This window comes from Trachypithecus francoisi, unplaced genomic scaffold (genome assembly GCF_009764315.1).
Source record: "Trachypithecus francoisi isolate TF-2019V2 unplaced genomic scaffold, Tfra_2.0 Lachesis_group3, whole genome shotgun sequence".
In the NCBI taxonomy this organism is placed as follows: domain Eukaryota; kingdom Metazoa; phylum Chordata; class Mammalia; order Primates; family Cercopithecidae; genus Trachypithecus; species Trachypithecus francoisi.
The window spans coordinates 126,456,505-126,480,153 of NW_022681468.1; the positions used below are offsets into that span (position 1 = coordinate 126,456,505).

Here is a 23,649-nt window from a genome sequence, read left to right on the forward strand (position 1 = left end):
TAGAGAACTATACATTTTAAAATCGTCAAAATGGTAAATGTTCTATTATGTATATTTTACCACAATAAAAACAAATCAAAGTGGATTCTGCATAATTCCTGATGCAATGTTTTTGGCTGCCTACAATATTAAAATTACCCAAATTAGTGCCCTAGCCCTACCATCCTTTGGACTGTGTGAATAACCCAGATCATACATGCCATTTCATCATGAAGTTTCATTTCACTGGTTAGCACAGAAAGTGTGAACATGGTGTGGTGTTATGAGCACAAGCTCTAGAGTCTGAGGCTCCTAACTCAGACTCCAGCACATATTAACTGGGAGATCCTGGAGACATTATTTTATTCCTCTCAGTCTCTATGACCTCATTTACAGAATGAGGACAATACTTCTTCCACGCTAGATCGTTTTGAGGATCTACTGAGATATGTGTAAATTACTTCACTTAGAGTCTGAGACATAGCTTGGACTCAATAAATGGCAGTTATTATTAATTTATATCTTTAGTTTCAATAGCAGAAATCATTCACCTATTTCTTATGTTTTTAAGCTAATAAGATATTATGAATCAGTTAGAAATACAAATTCAAGTGTATCAGTTAAAACTCTATGTATCTAGTATATATCTACAAGAAGAAGAGCTTCCTAAGAATTCAGAAGATGGTGTTGGTCTATGAGAAATGTTAATAATGTAATGATATGGTCCTGTTTTTCCCCAAAGCCCAAATGTCCATCAGGATCACTGCTATGCCTATGAATGCTGCTGATGTGTTCGAAATGACATGGTGACAGACTCTAGTATACTGCTTGTCAACATGCCACATACCTGAATCAACCAAACTAAACCTGCCATAACCACTACTTGCTGAAAATGGCAGGCCCCGCAACTCACTGGAACAGATGACTTGAGAGATCCAAGACTCAGGCACAGCAGGATTTCCTGAAGATTTATCTAAGATGGTTTCTAGGTCTAAAATTTCCCACTGATTCACCCCTTTAGCAAGCATTTATTGAGCCTCTACTATGTGTCAGACACTGGCATTGTCTACAGGAGAACAAAGACAGAAATCTCTACCTTCAAAATATGGAAGATAATACTATTTAGAATAGCAACAATTTCTAATTAGCTGAAGTAATGTGAGGAAAGACTAGTCAGTAAATAAAAGATAATCCTGAAATCTAAATGTATTATTTAATATATTTCCATGCCCTCTTTCTTCATACAATGAACTGCAGCCAGACATTCAAGCGAAACATTTACTCTCACATTCTAAGTGCCCCTGCCCACCCTCCAGTGAAAATGAGCATGCAAATGGTGTCAGCACATCATTCCTAGCATGCAAAGAACTACTCAACAGAAAGGCATGTGTGTCTAAGATGCCTCTAATCAGAATTACCTGTAAACTATTCCAAATCATTCCTGTTATGATGTTCTTTTTATCCCTAAAATTCCTTCCTGGGGGAAACAAACAAACAACAAACAAATGTCTTCCTGGCACATATCATAAGCCCCTTCCTTTTGATTCCAGTCTAAGCAAAATAGAGGGTGGCTGGCAGCTATTTTTATTCAAATGATGACCCTTTACAATCTTAAAAGTATTATAGGGTGGAGTGTGCGGAACAAATACACATAAAATGGTTAGTGGTACACTTCAGCTTTAAAAAGGAATCCCTACTCTTCTTGTGGGGATGAGTTATGATGCTACTCCAACACTGGAGAGTGAGTGGTGGTGGAGAAGGAAGGGCAGCATGTCAGTGAGGGGATCTGTGGGTTCAGACCACATCTTCCTGGAGGCGTGGGGACAGCTATCACCCCTTCAGCTCTGTCACCCTAGCACCACTCCCAGGAATACAAGAATCTTTTAAGCAATGAGTTGGGAATGATGGCAGCTGGTACCCTACAATCTACCAGTTGGGGTTCACGACCTCAGTTGTTCAACCTTCAAAGACTCTCTGAGCATACTGGATTTCATCATAATTCAAGACTCCAACTTGTGCTTGGCTTAGGCCTAAACACCAGAGATAAAGCCGTGGTCTGAACCTGACATTCTAGGCATGGTTAAGCACAGCTCGTGGAAGTAAAGCGGCTTCCAAGCTGTCTTACTCACCACTGTACTCCTAGCATCACACTGCCCAGAGCCAAAAAGCAATAAAAGTGCACTGAATAGATGAAACATCTTAGGATAGAACATAACAAGTGACAAAGTTATGACAGCAAGGAAAATGCCTGGATTCAGCAAAGAACTTGGTAGTCAAGATTCACCAGATTCTTTCCAGCCAGCTGGCAGAATGGTGGTCAGGGGGATGACAGAGACATGAGCCACAGCAGTGGATGTTGTGGAGGTGGTGAGGTAAGAGTTAATAATGGTGGCAGGGCTAAATGACAAGAGAGTATAAGAAAGGAACACTTAGTCATAGGGCTTGTGGTTTGCTAAGATTGCCATAAGGTATTAATAAAAGGAAAAATAATGAAAATATAGAATCACATCAGAATGTGTGGAGGAGTTCTAGAACATCTATAAGTTAATCACCTGATTATGATGATGAAGACCACTGGCAAAGTATACAGTTGCTAAACACAATCAAAAAACCCTTTAAATGTCTTGTTTCCCCATCAAAAATTGTATTTTTCTCCATTGTACTAGACTCCAGTTTGAATCCTATAATCTTGGCAAACAAACATTCATGCTTTACTTCTACCTAAAGAGTTACAAAACACACTCACCATGGCTCCTCTGTAGTAAGCTGTCGTGATTGTTCGGAATCTTTCCTGACCCGCTGTGTCCCTAAAATATGAAACAAAGGAGAGTGGTTTTTAAAGTCATCACCAGCATCACTGAGGAGAAACCCTGTTGTAGGAGATGTAATTCCGGTCTGCTCAGGGTGCAGTGGTCACAGGGGAAAGGAGAATGAGACACAAAGGGAGCCCTCTGCACATCTGCAAGCTGGAGGCGGTGGTGGCCACAGGAGCCTGTCAAGAGCTCACAATGACCTGGGTGAAAAACCCAGACCTTGATAAAAACAGCAACAGGAAAATATACAGAAAAATCCTCCTGGGAACTGGCGTGTTATATTAGTCGAACACACGTGGGAGGGAATAGAGAATAATTCTAAATTCTTGGACTCTCGGAGGTAGTTATAATCCTTTTTGTAAGTGCTTAATGATTAAAGCACTTTGCTTTCTTGCCTGAATGTCTGATTTCTGTATAAAGCAAGCAGTTGAGCTGGACTTATTACTGTGTACATTCTGCTCAGCAGAGCACAATAAAATAGATCTCCTCAAGAACTCGTTCAGCTATGGAGCCCAAGATTTCATGGGGACCTGGAGTTCAACACATAAATTTTGACAATGTTTTCAAAGACTTTTAAACATAAACAATAGGTCAAAACTATATAAACTTTCATATATTTTTGCTTTTTAGCTGATGGCATACCATTAAAATGCATTCTGAAAAATACAAGAGTTTCTGATTTCATTTATAGAAGCAATCCTATAAAGGAAGTTAAATTTCCTCAAAACTTGAGAAAATCAATATTCTCAAATTTTCCACTTCCAGCCAGAGCTAATTCATTCCCTGTGCTACTAAGACAATTTAATTGCAGGACAGAAAGCAGCATTTGTGGAAACATACTAGAAATCTAGTATATATCAAATCCTAATAAAAGATGAAGGCCCAAGGGAATATCGTAAGTTAAAAAGCAATAAATACCTCAACATAGACATATACCTTACAAAATACTTTCACACTGCACTCACATGATGTCTACCACAGCCCAGTAGGGTGGGCTACTGGGTGGGGGTGTTATCAGTATCCAAGTTCTGCAGATGAGGAAACAGGCTCAGAGGAACTATGGCCCCAGCTCTGCCACTAAACAGCTCATACTATTTATTTATTTGTTTGTTTGTTTTTGAGACGGAGTCTCGCTCTATTGCCCAGGCTGGAGTGCAGTGGCACGATCTTGGCTCACTGCAACCTCTGCCTCCTGGGTTCAAGCAATTCTCCTGCCACAGTCTCCCGAGTAGCTGGGACTACAGGCGCGTGCCACCACGCCCAGCTAATTTTTGTATTTTTAGTAGAGACAGGGTTTCACCATATTGGCCAGCATGGTCTCCAACTCCTGACCTTGTGATCTACCCGCCTCAGTCTCCCAAGGTGCTGGGATTACAGGTGTGAGCCACCGTGCCCGGCCCAGCTCATACTCTTGAAGGAGACAAGCATCTTAGGTCTCAGCTGTTCAGCTCTGGGCCAGGCCTCACAAAAAAGCCATCTTATCTTGTCATTCTTTTTGATCAGCATTAGATACATGGGGGCACTTGTTTGATGCACAGCTAACGATTCATGGGGAAATGGAAGCCAAGCACTTTTGGGTAGACTAACGATATTTTCTTGATTTGAACACACTGCTGACCTAGAACCCGCTTTGCAGTGAGGATGGAAGAAAAACACTACCACTTTAAATGTAAGTTGTGAGGACTGAATGGAGACAATTTTGTTGCTGAGAGTAATGAGAGATAGTGCCATGATGTTGTGGCTACTCTCTCTTAAGTTATAATGAGCTGATCACACACAGGCTCCCAGAAACACTTTGAATAGGACTACACAGCACAGAGTGAGAAATTCTCTGAGAAACCCAAGGAGGGGATCATGAGAAAAGATGTAATTTTTTAAATCTGTAAAATATTTGGCATCTTGTTCAATACTAATGGATGGAAAGGGCAGCCTATAGTAACCTTCATACATTTTCCAATGAAGTACACTGGAAACCACTAGGAAGCTAATCACTACGTTCCAGGGCAGTTGAGTAGTTGTCCCAGCTTCAATCACGTATGCCCTCAGGTGGACCTAACCATTCTCAGTCCCTGTTTCCTTCTCTATAAAAGAAGGGCTGGGGGATATTCTTCTTCTATCCCAGTTCTGAGATTCAAAAAAGAAATAGAGCCTAAGGCAAAAGCTAATACGTATAACTTTACTCTTTAGCCCTGCCTCATTCTTAGTGCTGTTCTGAATTCTACGTTTTGTCTACTGTTGTCATCATTACACATTAGATCTGCAAACATCACCAAAAACCTCCCCAAATCTCCAAATCTATATGGCTCCATGCAAGGCACTGAACTGAAAGAAATTAAACCAGCTTCTAGGAGGTTAAAAAAAAAATCTAAGAAAAGCTTCTGAGTTCATGTCAAAAATATTCAACCTAGCAATCCGGAGGAACCATATTTATTCATTGTAGTTGGACAGACTCTTCAGGAGTTTATGAACCAGAGTTGGGTAATCATAAGATCTTTGCCTTGTATATTGCAACATTAGAGTTGGGAAACATCCTAAGGACTGATAGTTTGTATTCCTCCAACATTTATATGTTGAAGCCTAATCCTCAATGTGATGGTATTTAGATAGGGGGACTTTGGGAGATAATTAGGTCATGAGGGTGGAGCCCTTGTGAAAGGGATTAGTGCTCTTCTAAGAGACACCAGAGAGATGATCTCTCTCTGGGCCGTGTGAGGATACAAGTGAGATAGCTGTCTACAAATCAGGAAGCAAGCCTTCACTAGACGCTGGATCTGCTGGCACCCTGATCTTGGATTTCCCAGCCTCCAGAACTGTGAGGAATAAATGTTTATTGTTTAAGACACCCAGTCTATGGTATTTTTGTTATAGTAGCTGTGATAATGTGATACAGTAAGAAACACATACAATAAGAAACATATTTGGTCTCTGCTCCTGATTCTTGGCACACAGATAGTAAAATTCTTAGACTCTCTAACAAAGTGTTTAAGTTCTTTCTGTGTGCTAATGAAATAACTGGTGGCTGGGGCTCCTGCCCAGCCCCAGGATAGGAGGCTGGTTGCCAGGAGAACCAACCAAGTGATAAGTGGGCTGGAACTTTCAGTCCTACCACCCAACCTCTGGAGAAGGGAAAGGGGCTAAAGGTCGACTTAATCACCAATGGCCCATGATGCAATCAATCATGGCTACATAAGGAAGCTTCCATAAAAATCCAAAAGGACCGGGTTTGGAGAGCTTCAGGATAGTGAGACACATGGAGGTGCTGGATGTGCTTGGAAGATAGATGCCCCCTCCCACAAGGAAGGAAGTGTGGAAGTTCCTCACCCCTTCCCACAGGCCTTGCCCTGTGCATCTCTTCCATCTGGCTGTTCATCTGTATTCCTTGCAATAATAAATGGGTAAACACAAATAAAGTGTTTCCCTGAGTTCTGTGAGCTGCTCTATTAAAGGAATCAGAGGGGTCATCAGAATCCCAATTTATAGCCAGTCAGTCAGAAGTAGAGGTGACAACCTACTACAGCTGAGGATCCCTAATCTGAAAATCCAAAATCTAAAATGCTCCCAAATCCAAAACTTTTTGAGTGATGACATGATGCCACAGTGGAATATTCCACACCTGAGCTCATGTGATGAGTCACAGTCAAAATGTAGGCATACAACACAGTTTAATTAAAAAATTTCATTGGCCAGGCGCGGTGGCTCACACCTGTAATCCCAGCACTTTGGGAGGCCAAGGCAAGCGGATTACCTGAGGTCAGGAGTTCAAGAGCAGCTGAGTACCATGTAGAAACCCCATTTCTACTAAAAATACAAAAAAATAGCAGGGCATGGTTGCACATGCCTGTAATCCCAGCTACTTGGGAGGCTGAGGCAGGAGAATCACTTGAACCCGGGAGGTGGACATTGCAGTGAGCTGAGATCACGCCATTGCACCCCAGCTTGGGCAACAAGAGTGAAACTCCGTCTCAAAAAAAAAAAAAATTAATTGTATAAAGTTATGTTCAGCTTCATGTGTATCAGCTGTATATGAAACATAAATGAATTTCGTGTTTAGACTTGGGTCCCATCCCCAAGATAGCTCATTATGTATATGCAAATATTCCAAAATCCAAGAAAATCCAGAATCGGAAACATTTCTGTTCCCAAGCATTTTGGATAAGGGATACTTAACCTGTACTTGCAACTGGCAGCTGAAGTGGGGACACTGCGGGACCCAGCCCTCAACCTGTGGGATCTGACGCTATCTCCAGGCAGACAGTATCAGAATTGACGTAAATTATAGGACAACCCAGAAAGAAAACGAAAATTAAAAAGTATAGGACACCCAATTGGCATCGGCTGGAGAATTACCTGGTGGTGGTGGTGGGGGGGGGGGAGCCCCTGACATCTGGTGTCAGAAGTACTGTGCTATGTATGAGAAAAAAAGTGTGTTTAAAAATATCTTACAGAGCAGCCTGAACTATGACATAATTTTTTTCTTTTTTTTCTCAGTCTTCATTTTTCTACTTAATAAGAAATATGCAAATAAATCATAAAATATCATAGCTGGAGGGGAACTCCAATGTCATCAATCCAACAAATTTACAAGTGAGGAAAAGGTGAGATTGAGAAGGGAAATAACTGGCCCAAAGCCGTCAATGTGGAGGCATCGTTGCTAGAACCTAGATCTGTACTTCCTGCCAAGGGTTCCTACGACGTGATTACTTTGTCTTATCAGATTTCAAAGCTACAACAACTGTGACGAAGAAGTAATTTGCGTTCCTTAGAATTTAGTTTCCTCCCCTCAAAAATTGTAGTTTCGGAAAGATGAGCTATGGGATCTCCTCTGGCTCCAACAGTTAGTACCCTTTCTCACCTTCCCAGCTCTTGGTGGAGATACCTTTGAAGGATTCCCAATACTTACTTATTTCCCCTGGCTTCTGATAAAGAAAAGATGCTTTAGCTATCACAAGATGACTCTAACTTATTACAATTCACATTTAATTCCTACTTTCAATTCCCAATTAAAGCAGAAACTCTGTGTGTGTGTTTACTTACCATATCTGAAGCTTAATTTTCTTTCCATCTAGTTCTATCGTTCTGATTTTAAAATCAATTCCTGCCAGAAAAACAAAGAAAGATATGTTAAGTTTCTTCAGATATAATCCAAGTCTCATTAGGAAGAGGACAAAGATTTCTATTGAAAAAAAGCTCTCCAACGCACTGGAAAATGTGAACACAGAGAGGGTGTGAATGGTATGTTTCCTCTGAATACAGGCTGGGGAAAGGAATGCTAATTACTCAGCAAAGAATTCCCACACATGTTAAATGCAACGTATTATATGCCTCATTATTCTGACACAAATGGATCACATCCTGCAAAGTTATATAATTTAGAGAGATTGAGAACATGCCATATTTCCAACTTCCCGAAGTGTATGTAAACAATGCTTCCTACCTACTCCTCAACCCCAATCCTTCCCTAAAGAAGGCTATGGGACCTCTTTAAAGAATATTCCTCCATCCTCTTCCATTTTTTAATTCAGATTCTGCAATTGACTAAGGAAAAAAATCTGCATATTTGACAGTACGGGAGGGAAAGCCTGCATATCTATTTCAAACAGTTAGCAAGTATTTTATACACATTTTAATAAATGTTCCCCACAGATTACTTGCTAGAGCTGAAATAGGCAGAACAGATTTTAGCCCTGACTGTACTCTAGCATTGCCTGGTACTATGATCTGAATGTCCTCTCCAAAACTCATGTTGAAATTAGATTGCCATTGTGGGACCTTAGAGATACTAAGTACTAAGAGGTGGGACCTTTCAGAGCTGATTCACGTGGAACCTGTATGAATGGATTGTCCTTATCACAGGAGTGAGTTAGTTATCTTGAGAGTGGGTTTTTATAAAAGTGAGTCCTGCTCCTCCTACATTCTCTTCTGCATGAACACACTTCCCTTTCCAGTCTTCCAGCATGAGATAATGAAGCATGAAGGTCCTCAACAGATGCTGATGCCATACCCTTGGAGTTCCCAGCCTCCAGAACTATAAGCTAAATAAATTTCTGTTCATTATAAACTATGCACTTTCAGGTATTCTGTCATAGCAGCAGAAAATGGACTAAGATGACTGAGAAATATTAAAAAACAAACAAACAAAAACAAAAAAAAACTCCTGATTAGGCCCGCCCCCTTCCCCAAATTCTGAGATTGTGACTTAATTATTCAAGGGTGGGACCTGGGCACTGGTAATTTTTAAGTTTCCCAGATGATTCTAACCTGAAGCCAAGAGTTTTGGCTTTCGAAGGGCTATGCCTTTTGAAGGGCTCTGGCACTTCAAAAGTTCAACCCTTCCCTCACATATTTTCCCCCACTATGGTAGCTCAAAACTTATTTATCACTGTCAATGGCAAGGAACCACAAAGCCCTTGACAAATATCAGCAAGCTCTATCATATATCAGGAATAAGCTTTCTGAGGAGACCAGTTAGCGAATACAACTTAGTTGCAATTTGCCAAATCCTCATCATCCTGCTACTCAGCTTTGTTTAGATTTTTCTATTATTTTCCATTCTATCCAGCAGGGGTTCTCAACCCCTGGGCCACGGACCAGTACTGGGCTGCACAGCAGGAGGTGAGTGGCAGGCAAGTGAGAGAAGCTTCATCTGTATCTACAGCTGCTCCCCATTACTTGCATTGCCGCCTAAGCTCAGCCTCCTGTCAGATCAGCGGTGGCATTCGATTCTCATAGGTACGCAAACCCTATTGTGAACTGTGCATGCGGGGGATCTAGGTTGTACACTCCTATGAGAATCCAATGCCTGATGATCCGTCACTGTCTTCTATCACCCCCAGATAGGACCATCTTGTTGCAGGAAAACAAGCTCACGGCTCCCGCTGATTCTACATTGGTGAGTTGTATAATTATTTCACTATATATTACAATGTAATAAAAACAGAATATAAGTGCATAATAATAATCAAGTAATGCGCTTGAATCATTCCTAAACCACCCCCACTCCCACACCACCACCACCTCCAGTCACTAGAGGAAATATTGTCTTCTATGAAATCAGTCCCTGGTGCCAAAAAGGTTGGGGACCACTGCTATACAGAACTCCTTAAAGTGGTTTCCAAGAAATTTCAGGAAAACATGTAAATTACGTATCCTCTAAATTGACTTAAACATTAAATCCAGTTTTGTTTTGTTTTGTTTTTTGAGACAGAGTCTCATTCTGTTGCCAGGCTGGAGTGCAGTGGGGCGATCTCAGCTCACTACAACCTCTGCCTCCCGGGTTCAAGTGATCCTCCTGCCTCAGCCTCCCGACTAGCTGGGACTACAGGCATGCGCCACCATGCCCAGCTAACTTTCTGTATTTTTAGTAGAGATGGGATTTCACCATGTTGGCCAGGATGGTCTCGATCTCCTGACCTTGTGATCCGCCCACCTCGGCCTCCCAAAGTGCTAGGATTACAGGCGTGAGCCACTGCGCCCAGCCAACTCTGGTTTTTTTTAGGTGGGGAGCATTCAGCTGCTAAGTTACTACAATGTTTCTTCATATAAACATTGAAAGCACCCCAAAAGGCTGCTTCCTAGCTCCAGCTTTATACAATGCATAGACATAAACCAACCGAACTTCCCCCCTTTTTCTCTGTGTGGTACTTTTCCCCCAGGGAGCCTTTTTTAGATACTCTTGTGAGTCTTGAAATAGGCAACAATCACACCCAAGCTAATTTAGCAGAACACCTTCTCAATCATTATTTCCCCTCACTAACAATCATAAATTATTAATAAATATTAGGTTGGTACAAAAGTAATTGCGATTTTTGCCATTAAAAACAATGGCAAAAACCACAATTACTTATGCACCAACCGAATACAATCTGATAACCAATATTCCCAAGTTATCTGGCTCACATTTTCTCCTCTAAGGTACCTCCCTCAGCATTTCAGGGTCTGGAAAGGTGACACAAAACTCAGCAACCCAGCATAAATATTACTGCTAGCATCTGACAAAAGGTCTTGTTTCCATCACTCACGTAAGATTTAATAGACATTGATTTTTATTGTGATTTACATTTTACATGCCACCAAATCCAGTGTAACAAGGACCCTCTAGGAATCCTCCTCCATCCTTTACCTCTCTCTGGGCCTGGCATCAAGAAGAATGCCCAGCACCTGGTATGTACTCAATACATGTTTCTTCATATTAACATTTTAAAACAATTCATGACTTTCCAAATCCGTAGAAACAGAATAGTAGTACAATGGTAGTTACCAGGATCTGGAGGGAGGGGAAAGGAATAGTTGTTCAATAGGTTTGGAGTTTCAGATTTGCAAGATGAAATAGTTCTAGAGATCATTTGCACAACAGTGTGAACATGTGTAAAACTACTGAACTGTACACTTAAAAATGGTTAAGATTGCAACTTACATATTATGTTTTTTACCAAAATAAAAAATAATGACTTTCAAAATGCCTGCTGTATACTTGAATAAATTAATTAGAAGGCTAATGTTCAACATTTCACCCCTTAATAGTTCATTCACTTTTTTTTTTTTTTTTTTGAGACGAGTCTCCTTCTGTCGTGCAGGCTGGAGTGCAGTGGCGTGATCTTGGCTCACTGCAACCTCTGCTTCTTGGGTTCAAGTGATTCTCCTGCCTCCTGCCTCAGCCTCCCGACTAGCTGGGATTACAGGTGTGCTCCACCACATCCAGCTAACTTTGGTATTTTCAGTAGAGATGGGGTTTCACCATGTTGACCAGACTGGTCTCAAACTCCTGGCCTCATGTGATCCACCAGCCTTAGCCTCCCAAAGTGCTGGGATTACAGGCATGAGCTAGCCTGCCTGACCTTCATTCACATTTTAAATAAAAGACGTCATATACCAGAATATTTGTTCAGATTAATACTTTCCTTAAAAGATAGTAACTCCTGACCGGGCGCGGTGGCTCAAGCCTGTAATCCCAGCACTTTGGGAGGCCAAGACGGGCGGATCACGAGGTCAGGAGATCGAGACCATCCTGGCTAACACGGTGAAACCCCGTCTCTACTAAAAATACAAAAAACTAGCCGGGCGAGGTGGCGGCGCCTGTAGTCCCAGCTACTCGGGAGGCTGAGGCAGGAGAATGGCGTGAACCCGGGAGGGGGAGCTTGCAGTGAGCTGAGATCTGGCCACTGCACTCCAGCCTGGGTGACAGAGCGAGACTCCGTCTCAAAAAAAAAAAAAAAAAGATAGTAACTCCTGTTCTTTTAAGGTTGATTTTGCCTGTAATTGGAAGTCATGGGCAACTTTACCACCTTTACTCAACAATGCCAATTTGAGGCTCCTTAAAGTCTCACTCTCCATTCATCTAAAACACTTCAAAAACTTTCTACTGACAGAGGCTTTTTTTTTGTATTTGTTAGGAACATTATCTTTCAGTTATGTGAGGAAGTTCTACAAGATGGTGATACTTAGTCATCTTTTCACTGCTCAAAGGTTTTCAATGCTTGTAAGAGCTGTGAACTATGGAATTTCGCTTTTGCTTATGCTGCTGTCAAGGGCCAATTGACAGACAAGTGCTGTAGAACAAATTCAAATTAGCACAACATGGAAAAAAAAGTAAGTGGGGACCTAAAATAGGCAATAGTTTTAGAAAGTAAGAATTTCACTAAAAGTGGTAAAAATTCATTGAAAAGCACTGAACTGTAGGTTAGGTTCTGTCACTAAAAACTTGTGAACAGGCTGCTTGACTGCTCTGAACCTACATATCCTCATCCATAAAAAAGAGTTGACAGGATCTAATTAGATAAATTAGATGATGTGTGTGAACGTGCTCTGGGATCTCTGAAATTCCGTATAAACCTAAGAGATTACACATTCAGAGTCTATAACCCGACAGCTCTTGTCACTTCATGCATGGATTATTTGTAATAGCTTTCCAGGATACTGTGCCAACATCTCTCCCTGGTCTAATTCCCCTATATGCCACTTCTAGAATAACTTGCAACAATCCCTGTGGTAATGACACTGTACTATTTAAGAAGCCACGGAGCCAACTTCTTCAGCCTGGTGATACAGCCTTTCCCACCAGATGCACCATTCTCCTGACACTGCAAACCTCAGAGTTTCTCCATACGAGGCCTTTTGCTTCTTTCAGTGGGCCCCACACCTCCTTTCCTCCACTCCTGCATGACCACCTCACTTTGCAGCCTTCTCTGAGGATGCCATTCCACCCACCCATGTAATTCTCTCTCTTCTCTCCTCAGCTCTTCACTCAGCCATCCCCATTCCTATCTCAAGGCCTGGCTTTTGCACAGTGATTTAATCCTGTGTCATTGGGTTTTATTAACATAGTGCCCTGCAATTGCTCTCAGATCATGCAAAGACTCTATCCTCTCTTTGCCGGTTAAGTCATGCACAGAAACATGTGTACAGTAACTAAATTAAAGGGTAAGTACTCTTACATATTTAAGTAAACATTATGTACTACTAAGGGTGAAGATGGCTTTAAAAACTTTGGAAATGTGGCCAGGTGCGGTAGCTCATGCCTGTAATCCCAGCACTTTGGGAGGCCAAGGCGGGCGGATCACCTGAGGTCAGGAGTTAGTCAGCCTGGCCAACATGGTGAAACCCCCACTCTACTAAAAATATAAAAATTAGCTGGGCGTGGTGGCGGGTGCCTGTAATCCCAGCTAGCGGGGAGGCTGAGGCAGGAGAATGAATCACTTGAACCCAGGAGGTAGAGGTTGCAGTGAGGAGAGGTTGCACCACCACACTTCAGCCCAGGCAACAGAGTGAGACTGTCTTAAAAAAAAAAGACAAAAAAACCTTGGAAATTTCTTAATATATTATAGTTACAATAGTAAGGATGCTGAGAAATCTTATTTCAATAAGAAAATAAAGACACAATACAATTAGCTTGACAATAATATCAGTAGTGGATTAATATTCATGTTAAAATTTAAAGCAAAGATAATTTCCTGATGCTACTCCAGGGATTAAAAGAATAATTAGCTGTAAAATGATAATATAATTAGGATGCTTTCAGCTGCAAATACAGAAATCCCAAATCAAACTAGCTTAAGGTAATTTGTTGACTCATCCACAACAAGCTCAGTGGTGAGCTGGGGTTCAGAGATGGCTCAATCTAGGGCTCCAGCTCCCTTCTCTGCATCTCCCTGGGCTCTGCCCTCCAGGGAGTATCAATTTCACACTCTTGACTGACAGCAGTTCCTGACCACAACAGCAATACCAGATGAAAATAGATTATTTTCCTCTTTCTCTCAAAAGTGAGAAAGCGTTTCCCCAAAGCCTCCAGTGAGTTTTCCTTCATGTCTCATTTCTGGACTTATAACCATGGGAATGTCATGTTCTGGCAGGCTAAGGCTGAATTTCTGAACTAATCACTGCCATGGAGAATTACCAAGATTGGATTAATCTAAATCCATTCTCTAAATTTAGATTAATCAAGGCCTATCCCTGGACCTGGGTCACTCCTAGAATCCATAGGCTGCTAAAAATAGAATAGAAAGGCTATTGAGAAAAATCATAGTATCTCTATATTATATACATATTATATATCCTCTATATAATACTCAAATCTATCTCATTAATAAAATTTTATATTCATAGCTATATGAAAGGACAAATTTTATATTCATATCTATATGAAAGAGCTGTACTACTACCCTGTCATGAATGCTATCACATTTAATGAGAAACTGTAGTACTTCTCTGAAGGCAATTTCATGTAGTGTTTGGCTAAGAACTAGAAAATAAGAAAGAAAAAGGGGACAATGAGAAGCCCAAGTAGCTGCCACAACATCTCTGCGCTGAACTGTGACCACAGCTGCTAGAAGAGTCCTTGAGTTCACAACTCCAAAGATATGGCTTATCCCCTAGCCCCAGATGACTGGAGACTGGAAAGAAGGAGGGGGCTATCACACCAACAGCAGCAAGAACCAGAGGTTATCCTGGCAGTAAGGGAGCAAGTTTATTTATTTGTTTTTTAATTTAAAAGAACTATACAATCTCAAAAAACATAGTTATTGAAGGGCATTATCCTTAAGGTCAAAAAGCCCTTTGTTTAAATTATACTACAGAGCTATAGTAACCAAAATGGCATGGTACTAGCATAAAAACAGACACATATATCAGTGGAACAGAATAGAGAACCCAGATATAAATCTATATATCTACAGTGAACTCATTTTGACAAAGGTGCCAAGAACATACACTGGGGGATAAATGGTGCTGGGAAAACTGGATATCTGTATGCAGAAGAATGAAACTAGACCCCTAACCCCCACCATACACAAAAATCAAATCAAAATGGATTAAAGACTTACATCTAAGACTTCAAATATGAAACTACTAAAAGAAAACATTGGCGAAACTCTCCAGGACGTTGGACTGGGCAAATATTTCTAGAGTAATACTTTGCAAGCACAGCCAACCAATGTAAAAATGAACAAACAGGATCACATCAAGTGAAAAAGCTTCTGTACAGCGAAGGAAACAATCAGCAAAGTGAAGAGACAACCCACATAATGGGAAAAAATGTTTGCAAACTACCCATCTGACAAGCTACTAATAATCAGAATATATAAGGAGCTCAAACAGCTCTACAGGAAAAAAATCTAATAATCTGATTTTAAAATAAGCAGAAGACATAAGCAGACATTTTTCAAAAGAAGACATACAAATGGCAAACAGATACATGAAAAGGTACTCAACATCGTTGATCATCAGAGAAATGCAAATCAAAACTACAATGAGATATCATCTCACCCCAGTTAAAATGGCTTTTATCCAAAAGATAGGCAATAACAAACGCTGGCAGGGATGTGGAGAAAAGGGAACCCTTGTACACTGTTCGTGGGAATGTAAATTAGTACAGCCACTATGGGGAACAGTTTGAAGGTTCCTCACAAAATTAAAAATAGAGCTATCATATGACCCAGCAATCCTGCTCCAAAAGAAAGGAAATGAGTATGTCAAAGAAATAACTGCACTCCCATGTTTATTGAAGCACTATTCACAATAGCCAAGATTTGGAAGCAATCTAAGCATCCATCAACAGATGAATGGACAAAGAAAATGTGGTACATATACACAATGGAGTACTATTCAGCCATAAAGAGAATGAGATCCTGTCATTTGCATCAACATGGATGGAACTGGAGGTCATTATACTAAGTGAAATAAGCCAGGTACAGGAAGACAAACTTCACAAGTTCTAATTTATTTGTGGGAGCTAAAAATCAAAATAATTGAATTCATGGAGGTAGACAGTAGAAGAATGGTTAGGCTGGGAAGGGTAGTGGGGGGTAGGGGAAAGTGGTAATGGTTAATGGGTACAAAAAATAGTTAGAAAGAATAAGACCTAGTATTTGCTAGGACAACAGGGTGACTATAATCAAAAATAATTTAATTATACATTTTAAAATAACTACGAGTATAAATGGACTGTTTGTAACACAAAGGATAAAAATGCTTGAAGTGATGGATACTCCATTTGCACTGATGTGATTACTATTACTCATTGCATGCCTGTATCAAAATATCTCATGTAACCCATAAATATATACATCTACTATGTACCCGCAATTTTTTAAAAAAGCCTTTTTGTATTTCAAAAGTCTTTTTGAGAGCATCATTTTTTGGCAGCACATGATATAATAATTCACGTTCAAAATGACGACTCTGAGTCATCCTGACTCATGAGCAGTCCATGACCCACCAGGAGGCATGCAGCCTACCCAGCTGGAAATATAATCCAACATCTAAGTGTAGGAGGCAAGATTCCAAAGGTATTTCCACGTTGTTCAAATATGCCTCAACATTCATTTTTTGATGGTTTTAAAGTAGTCCCAGTTTCCTCATTAATATTTATCTAGTCAATACAATAGGAAATATAAATTGTAAGAAACCATTCCCAAGGGAATGACTCAAAGACATTTTCATTTTGAATTTAAAAACTCTCTCTCTCTCTCTAATGGATTTTGTTTTCCTGAATTGACTCTTACGCTAAATGGTTGCTTATAACATAAGGAGACAGGGAAATAAGTATGAAAGAGAATCACAGACTTACAGACTTGAGAAGTACCTTAGAGATCATTTAGTTGAGTCCTGTCTGTGTAGCTAAGAAAACTGAGGCCAAGAGAGATGCAGCAATTTACCTAGATTCACGAAGACCAACAAAAAAAGGTTAGGTTAAAATCAAGTTTTGGCACTGAAAGATCAGGCCTTCCCAAAGAGGAATATAAGAGATACGTACAAGAATGTCCACATTCTTGGTGGGGAAACCTCCTCTTTAAGGGTCATAGTATAGAACACAGGCAACAACTTAAATGTCCACCAACTGGAGAATGCCTTGGTACACAAGAAGAGAAGGAATACTTGAGCAGTGAACAAAAGCCGTATTTATCAACATAGATAAATCTAAAAATATGATGGTAAGTGAAAAGAACAAGTTGCAGAAATATACAGTCAAACCAATTTGTATATTTCTGAAAAAATATTTAAAATACCAACAGTATTATCATTCATATATATTATATATATATCCATGTATAATTAAATTATAAAACATGGATAGGAATGATTATTAACAAATTGAGGATAATACTCAATGTTAACCTCTAGAGAGAAATGGAAGAGGAGGGATTCATAGAGGACTTCGATTCTATAATTTATTATTTCCAAAATTGAGTGGTGGGTACATGGACATGGGAATGTTTTATATTAGCTATACTTTAATAGCTCTAAAAGTTTTTGAAATTCTTTTAAAAAGCAAATATTAGTAACCTGGCAAACATATATGGAGGTATGTTCATTAATGGCCGTAAAAAACCAAAGCAAATTTTAGAGATGAGGGGTACCTTACAAGATTTAGTCAGGGGAAAAGCAGGCTCTATCACCCTTATTCAATACAGTATAAAGAGGTCCTGTGAGCCCTTGGTAGCCCACCCTATCCATCCCTGGTCACCAATGGCTTACAGCCCTTCTTTATATCGAACAAGGGTGGTATGGCAGTGCCTGCTCTTTCCCTGACTAAATCTTCTAGGGTACATTTTATCTCTGAAATTTTGGTTGATTTTTCAACCACCATTAATGAATGCATGCCTTCACACATCAGATTTCCAGATAACTAATACTGGATCAAGTTCAGACTGGATCAAGTTCAGAAAGTGAGGGGCAGAGCAGGGAACTGGGGTGGCAAGGAATGCCAGCTACTCTGATTTCAAGCAGGGGGTTAGGGGACTTTTCTTCTCTACCTCGTGGAAAAGGAGTTTTGACTTGGACCAAGATCAAGTGAAGAATACACATTTGGGTCACTGTTGGGAGTGGCACTCTGGCAGGAAGAACAAAGGAGTTCTGATTTTCCATTCAAGGGGAGAAGGCAGACAAGCCACTGCTCCACCCTTGGGGTGGGAGGTCTGGGCCAGGAAGCTCTTTCCTGCACCTCTGAGGAGAAGGCAGTGTGGTATTTGAGGTTTCTGCACTGTCCAGGGCATCGCACAGGGCACCAGAGCTCCCCGATATCTCACCATGAGGCACCAGTGAGGGGTAAGGAGCAAGCACTTACCCAGAGTACTGCTTATCAGAGATTTCTCAGCAACCAGTGATGTCGCTGGAGGCAGCTGAGGGGAAGGGCTTGGCCAGCAAAACAGAGAGAAGGAAACTTCCAACCTGGCCCAAGTCCATAGTTAACAGATCTAACAGGGAAAAGGAACTTGGAATGAGCAGTACTGGGCCACTTTTCATTCCACAAATTAGATATAATTGAACATGGGAAAGGGACAGATTGACAAGAATCTTTTACACTAAAGTTAAGTTAGTCAGTCAACAGATGTTAATAACATAATCTTTTCTGTTTCAAGAGAATAGGGAGGTTGCCCCTGGGTTTGTGAATGGGTGAAAGGATACCATTGCTGGAGTGTGGGAAAGAGTACTTTTCTTGGCCTTCGGAACTCTCTCTCTAGGGCCAGCTAGTTCTCCTGACCTCCAGCATGAGCTGTGACTTGATGAATTTTGGCCGGTGGGTGGTGCAGCTTAGCACACACACAGCTCTCCTGATTTGGGTACTATCTTGGGGAAGTCTGCTGCCTGGTCCAGAAAAATCAGGGGTAGAAAAACATCAGGGACCTTCAACTAAGGTTTTCTATACCTGGTTCCCACTGAATTTCTTTTAAAAGACTAATTTGGCTGCAGTCATGAGAACCTTGAAAAAAAATTCAGACTTCTGTGTCATTCAGTCTTTCAATGAATGATGACAATGAAAGATTTCAATGCTGGGTTTACTCACAGCACTGCACATTTTTCTACAAAGGTTATCTATCCCCTTTGACCCACTTTAAGAAGCAGAAGTTAAATACTGTGCTTTTACAATTAAAAAGGAGAAAAAAAAGGACTTTGTTTCAAAAGTACATTTGGAAACGTGTGTGATCCCAGGCTATCTGAATATGGGTTATGTGGTTTGTCTATTTACATTTCAGAGATCTTCCAGAAATAGAAAAATAGTTTCCCAAATATTGAAGTCTACTTTAAAGAAATGCTACATTCACCTCCTTGCTTAAATTAAGATTATTATTAACAATAAAGATACAGTTCTTGCCAGTTTTGAAACTTTCTTTGACAATCAAATTTTGCTTATACTTTTTTTGGTGTGAATTTAGCTTAATGAAATTTTAGAGTAGCTGATTTTAGGATAATTAGTTGAAATCTCTAATTAGAAAAATTGACTACTGAAATAAAAAAATGAGTTATAAACTGAAGCTTTAAAATATTTTTTTTTCTCAAAATAAAGGACTTAGAGAAAATGTACAGGTAGAAATAAATTAAGAATGTTACTTAGATCGAGGCTGGGAACAGTGGCTCATGCCTGTAATCCCAACATTTGGGGAGGTTGAGGTGGGAGGATCACTTGAGACCAGGAGTTGGAGACCAGCCTGGGCAATATAGTGAGATCCCATCTCTAAAAAAATAAATAAAATAAAAATTAGCTGGTTGTCATGGCACGTGCCTGTGGTCCTAACTACTTGGAAGGCTGAAGTGGGAAGATAGCTTGAGGCCAGGAGTTAAAGGCTACAGTGAGCTATGATCATTGTGCCACCACTCCCCAGCCCTGGCATGGCATGAGACTGTTCTCAAAAAAAGAAAAAAAAAACACGTTACTTAGATTGAAATTTTTGAGTTCAAGGCATTGCTCTCTCATAAATATACATCACATTAAGTTATAAAGCTATTTTCACCAAGTACAAGTTATTTTGCTGGATATATTTAGAACTATTTAAATTTGTATTTTTTTATATTAAAATTGACTGTTTTCTTGTTTGAAAATTAGAAAGTCTAAAGTTTAAGAGGAAAAACACAACAAAAGTAAGTTTAGAAAACATTTAACAACCGTGTGAAATGATCACTGGCAGCCAAATATGTTTATGTTAGCTTTGTTCAACCCAACAGAGGAAAAGGGGGCATTTTTTTAAGGGGTACAAACAAATGGTCAGCAAATATAACTTGCCCTTAAAAAAAATACCTGATAAACTAAGAAGACGGACTAGAATTTTCTGATGTGTTTGGTTCTTCCACCCTATGAATAGGAAGTGGCAAATTAAATGCCATTTATGTATAAATCAACAATGACACACATTACCACTTCCTGCTGAAAAAGCTGAATGGCTTTACACTGTTTTAGAATTTTCTATTTGTTACTAAATTCAATTCAATTCTTGGCATTCTTCATATGACAGCTGTACCCATAAGATCTAATTATATCAACAAAATATAACAAACTCATAAACTAATTCCAGAAATTAGGAAGAATTTACTAATTTCTCTTTGAGCCATAAACATGCATTACAGATATACAAATAGTACAATTAAGAATAGTTTTAAATAATGTCTCTATTTGAGTCCTGAAGGGCTTTAATTTGTAAGATTAAAATATCATGATCTAATTGACTCTTAACATATCTCTGGGAAATAAATGAGCAAAATAAATAATTATATATCAAATGATAACTACCAAAATATGTGTTGAGTCACAAATAAAAGGTTTCTATAATGCTAGAACTACCAAAAGTCAAGAAAGACAGAAATAGCAAACAAAGTGTAATAACACAGCTACAACTCAGATAAAGTATGCAGAAACAATTAGGAAACACTAAGAATTTTAAATCTGATTAAGAAGCCAGCAGAGATTACCCAGCATTCAGCTCACCATTTGAGCCAGGCCAAAAGACTTCACGACAAGTCTCTTTTGCAAATCTTGCACTTTGAAAAGGAAATGTGTTTCAAGTGTTACTCAATCTAAAAGTAGCAATAAGCTTGACGATGTCAAAATGTGGATTTTAGAGATTCTCAGTGAACAGATGTTTTACCTTCAATAAAGTCTCTTTTCACAAAGAGGCTAACTGGTGAACAGCCTTTAACTCCTGGCCTCAAGCTATCTTCCCACTTCAGCATCTCAAGTAGCTAGGACCACAGGCACACACCACCACATCCAACTAATTTTTAATTTTTTGTTTTTTGAGATGGGGTCTCACTATGTTGCCCAGGCTGGTCTCCAACTCCTTTCCTTTTATTCTTTCTTAAAGAATAAAAGTTCAGAATGCTTCTGAGCTTCCATTTCTTTCCCCATTATTAATTCATCACTATCTCAAGAACCAAACTGCTCCAAAACAAAACTAGTTGTGTCTCTCCTGCTCCATCCATTGTTTCCAATAAAGTGTACCTTTGTAGCAGGAAAACTCCTCTAGTATGAATCTCTATTACTTCCTAAACCTAGAATTTCCTTGTTTGAATTCTGACAGCTCAGTCAGGTCTGTTTCTTTTAAGGGTGAGGTGAATACTCTGAAGACATTCAAAAACTGAAGTTGAAAAAAAAAAAAAAGAAGCAGCAAATCCCTGATTTTAGGCACTAAGGCACTATTGCTAAGGGAAGACCATATTGCCAAATCACTGGAATTATCACTGGAAACAATTACAGCTACATTCCAATGATGCTGCACCAAAAATGCAGTGAAACTGATTATTTGGCTCTTTCCAAGTATTGACCATGCATCATATTTTCCATTCATTTAGAGGTAAGTGAAAGATAAAAAAATAAACTAATAGAACTAAGTAATAACACTACATAGTACAACTAACTAAAAACAAATGGTATCTCTTTTCCCTTTTAGAATGAATTCTTAGAAGAAAAAATTTAAAAGATTGTTATCTATGTAATATATCAGATAGCAACCAACGTTAAAACAAACTTTAGCTATATATGCTTTTTTTACTTTCCAGGAAAATTCCCAAGTCACTTTGTTCAGAAATATGTCAGCTTATATTGGTATGAACTGTAAAATTTGGTAATTTTCCCCACCCAGTTAATACAAATAAACATTTTAGCAGAGAGGGGAAGAGGAAGGGTCTTTACCAAATTACTAAAGGCAGTAGAGAAAAATCTAAAGTCATACTCTGCCAGCCTGGGCAACATAGTGAGAGCCCATCTCTACAAATTAAATTAAAAATTAGCTGGACATGGTGGCACATGCCTATAGTCCTAGCTACTCGGGAGACAGAGACAGGAGTATCATTTGAGCCTAGGAGTTCAAGGTTACAGTGAGCTATGATTGTGCCACTGCACTCCCACCTGGGAAACAGAACAAGACCCTGTCTCTAAAATAATATAATAATTAGTAAAACCATATTCTCTCCTGAAGGCCTGCCCCTTCCTTCTCTTATCCTCTTATCCCACTGATTTTTCTCTAAATAAAAAGTGATAAGAGGCCGGGCACGGTGGCTCACGCCTGTAATCCCAGCACTTTGGGAGGTCAAGGCAGGTGGATTACCTGAGGTCAGGAGTTCAAAACTAGCCTGTCCAACATGGCGAAACCCTGTCTCTACTAAAAATACAAAAATTAGCTGGGTGTGGTGGTGCATGCCTGTAATCCCAGCTACTCAGGAAGCTGAGGCAGGAGAATTGCTTGAACCCAGGAGGCGGAGGTTGCAGTGAGCTGAGATCACACCACTGCACTCCAGCCTGCGTGACAAGAGCAAGACTCTGTCTCAGCAGCAACAACAGCAACAAAAAAGTGATGAGATGATAAAATAAACAAACATAACTGCAAACTTCCAGTGTTCTGAATCTAGTTAACAAGAGCCTTTTCTTGATCAAAACCAACATCAATGCCACAAAAGTGTATGAAAATTAAGCAGCACTTACAGTTCACTGTAGCCAGTGTGATGGAAGGATAATTATAATAAGCTATTGCTGACGAGTAAAGTTATAACCAACAGGGTAATGCAGGTAAGAGGGTGAGTAAAAAAATTAACATTTTGGCACAAATGCCATATTTTTACCAATCAATAATGAAAAACTACCAGTGACTACAAACTCCTGATTTGTAAGCACAATCCTCTATGATAAAAAAGTTTGAAGGTGACAACACCTTCATGGCCAATTACACTTATCTATATATGTAGCCATTCACCTTAAAATAAAGACACTCTTCTAACTTTACAGGGTGCCAAAGGATTCTGTCCTCTATTACTTCCTTGGTTTGGCTTCTTTTTTTTTTTTTTTTTGAGACAGAGTCTTGCTCTGTCACCTAGGCTGGAGCGCCGTGGTGCGATCTCGGCTCACTGCAACCTCTGCCCCCAGGGTCCAAGAGATTCTTGTGCCTTAGCCTCCAGAGTAGCTGGAATTACAGGCACGTGCCACCACGCCTGGCTAATTTTTGTATTATTAGTAGAGACATGGTTTCACCATGTTGCCAGAATGGCTCGAACTCCTGACCTCAGGCAATCTGCCCGCCTTGGTCTCCCAAAGTGCTGGGATTACAGGTGTGAGCCACCATGCCTTCTTTTCAAATACTAGAGAAATACATTAAGGATCACT

The 23,649-nt window shown here is 39.9% G+C and overlaps 1 protein-coding gene across 1 annotated transcript in view; it reads right to left on the reverse strand.

Annotated features, from left to right (window-relative positions):
• The window catches only part of RAB8B (RAB8B, member RAS oncogene family), a 79,690-nt gene that overhangs the window by 15,769 nt on the left and 40,272 nt on the right, over positions 1 to 23,649 (reverse strand). The window contains exons 2-3 of the mRNA XM_033189845.1: positions 7,827 to 7,887; positions 2,726 to 2,786 (exon numbers count right to left, since the gene is read on the reverse strand). Coding sequence (XP_033045736.1) covers positions 2,726 to 2,786; positions 7,827 to 7,887 — 122 coding nt within the window. The remainder of the gene's footprint in view (positions 1 to 2,725; positions 2,787 to 7,826; positions 7,888 to 23,649) is intronic.